General features: G+C 34.1%; 1 protein-coding gene across 1 annotated transcript; it reads right to left on the bottom strand.

Annotated features, from left to right (window-relative positions):
* Positions 1 to 622: 622 nt before the first annotated feature.
* LOC143553477 (ethylene-responsive transcription factor ERF119-like) lies at positions 623 to 1,742 on the bottom strand. The gene has a single exon (XM_077043475.1). The coding sequence runs from the start codon at positions 1,664 to 1,666 to the stop codon at positions 686 to 688; it is 981 nt and encodes a 326-aa protein (XP_076899590.1). The 5' UTR covers positions 1,667 to 1,742; the 3' UTR covers positions 623 to 685.
* Between the last annotated feature and the right edge of the window lie 861 nt (positions 1,743 to 2,603).

The raw sequence follows: 2,603 nt of genomic DNA, 5'->3' as shown, positions 1-2,603 counted from the left end.
CTATTTTCAGTATTTAGAAAATATAATTACATACATCATGATATCATTTAATTCATAAAAGTCTAATACAAACATATATATTAATACAAGTAGAATAATAAAAATTCCATAAATGCTAGGTCTTTATTTCATTCATAAAAGTATAATACGATATATACTAATTAATATTAGAATAATAAAAATTCCATAATTGCTAGGTCTTTATTTATATTCATAAAAGTATAATACAAACATATGTACCAATATAATTAGAATTAAAAATTCCATAATTGCTAGGTCTTTATATAGTTTTTTTTTTTGGCCTTTGACATTTGAGCTGTTTTCCAATTAAAAATACTGTAGCACCTAGATATAGTTAACCAAACAGTCACGCTATTTAATTGTACTAGGAATAGAATTTATATCACTATAGAAAAAGACAGTTATGATTCCCAGCAAATTCTTTTGTGTTACTTTTTTTTAATACAAAAACAGTTGTACTTCATGCATCAAAAACAGTAATATTCCAACCATAACATTATTAATAACATTAAAAAAAACATAAACTTCTCATTATTGATGTAGTCTATTAAAAAAACATAAATTAAATCAAATAAATTAACCACTCTCACTCAAAAACTGACTAATATTAAATTACTTCTAATTACTCATTAACTACCAACTGCAAAACTTATGAGCAAAATGACTAATGCCCATTAAATGGTTCATCAAACCTCAATGTGTTGATCCAAGCAAGTTCTTCACTGTTTAACTCCCCGAAATCCCAATCGGGTAACCCGCTCGCTTCTTGATCGAGCTCATGAAGTTCCAAATCGTCGACATTCTCAAACCCGCCTGGTAACGGGCCCTCAAAATCATCGAAAAACGAGCCACCGATTTCCATCCCAATGTCAAAAGTGTCGACGATATCATTCCCGATTTCGCCAATTGTCAATGTATTGTCAACGGGTTCGTTAAACCCCAAATCCGAAAACATGTAGTTAAAATCTTCTTTAAACGGGTCCATCAGTTTGTCCTCGTTTATAATGGCCTTAGAACCAGAAGACATCTCGGGTTCAAGAACCGAATTGGGTGACGCGTGAGTGATCACACCCACCGATTCTTCTGACATAACAGGCTTTGGTTCTTTTTCACAAACCAAAGCCCGGGTTTTGTTTTTATTAATTTTTAAAGACCGTGCCATTTCCTCAAACTCGAGTTTCTTTTTTTCGTAAGCGTGCGACGCTTCCTCGGCCGTGTTATACGTACCAAGCCAAACCCGCCTCGCCTTAAACGGGTCCCGAATCTCCGCCGCCCATTTCCCCCATTTCCTTTGCCGAACACCTCGGTACTTCAAACCCGTAGCGGTCATCGTTGCAGCCTCATTCGCTTGTCGAACGGGCGATTTAATCAAAACCCGTTTCGCATTTCGCTTATTCTCATCACTAATGTTACTCCCTTGACAACTCTTACTCACCGGAAAATTGATCACCGGAATCTTGATTTCCCGGCAAATTGTTTTATTCTTGGGTTCATCATCATCCGAGTCAGTCATATCCGGGTCATGACAAATGATCCGAACCGTCCTCATATCGGGTTCGGGTTTCGGGTTTCCTCTCTTTTTGGGTTTCTTATTGCACTCGGTTTCTTGATTTTCCGGCGATTGGTCGGAAAACAATGACGTCATCACTCAAAAATCACCGGAAAATTAAAGATTTAAAAAACCCAGATCAAAAATCAACTTTTAAAAAAAACCCAGATCTTATAATTTTTTAAAAAAATTTTCAAAATTTTTTAAAAACTTTTAAGAACCACTGTATGTGAAAACAACCAAAACACTCGAATCCAGAACAAGTCCTGTAAAACAAATAACACACATTATTATTATTATTATTATTATTATTATTATTATTATTATTATTTACCTTTTTGGCCTCAAACGCATCGAAACAGACGGTGGACAGTAAACCAAGCTCTGCTGGGTGAAACAGCAGAGATGAAACACAGCTAATGAAATCCAGACCTTAAATACACTTGCAGACATAAACACTTGCTAAAACCTTAAACCCCTTCTCCTGCTACAAAAAAATAAAAAAAATAACAACCTTAAATTAATCGAACAACCTTAAACTAATCAAAACAACCTTAAAGTAATAGAAGATTGTTGGGTTACCTGCGGGTGAATAACTTAATATGTAATGGTATATGTGTATAATGTGTGTGTGTGTGTTATGATCTCTGGAACAATGAATAATAACTCTTGTTATTGTTATTGTTGTTCACTGTTGGTGATTGCGTTTTTCGAGCGGTCAAAACGCAAATAAGGGGTGGGTATATATAAAGACTTTTTATTAATATCATATTTATTCGGAAAGTAAATAATGTTTCAAATAATTAATTAGTTTTACTTCTTTTAAGTTTTGAAATGATTTTATTTCCGGAGTTAAATGAAAAAGGTTTGATGAGTTGTCATGTCATGCCCATCATCCATCATGCATGATTTTCACCATCCATAAGTCATACATATTAACATGTTATATATGATGCCACATTTTACGATCGTTTGCCAGATATGCGATATACGCGTCGTTACATGCGTTTACACTAATACATGGAGAACTTTT

The sequence above is a fragment of the Bidens hawaiensis genome, unplaced genomic scaffold, assembly GCF_021521415.1.
Source record: "Bidens hawaiensis isolate Kalapana, Puna unplaced genomic scaffold, B.hawaiensis_p1.1 tig00017249_1, whole genome shotgun sequence".
Taxonomy (NCBI): Eukaryota; Viridiplantae; Streptophyta; class Magnoliopsida; order Asterales; family Asteraceae; genus Bidens; species Bidens hawaiensis.
The sequence above is the reverse complement of the archived record's forward strand: the minus strand, read 5'-3'. Positions and strand labels throughout refer to the sequence as shown.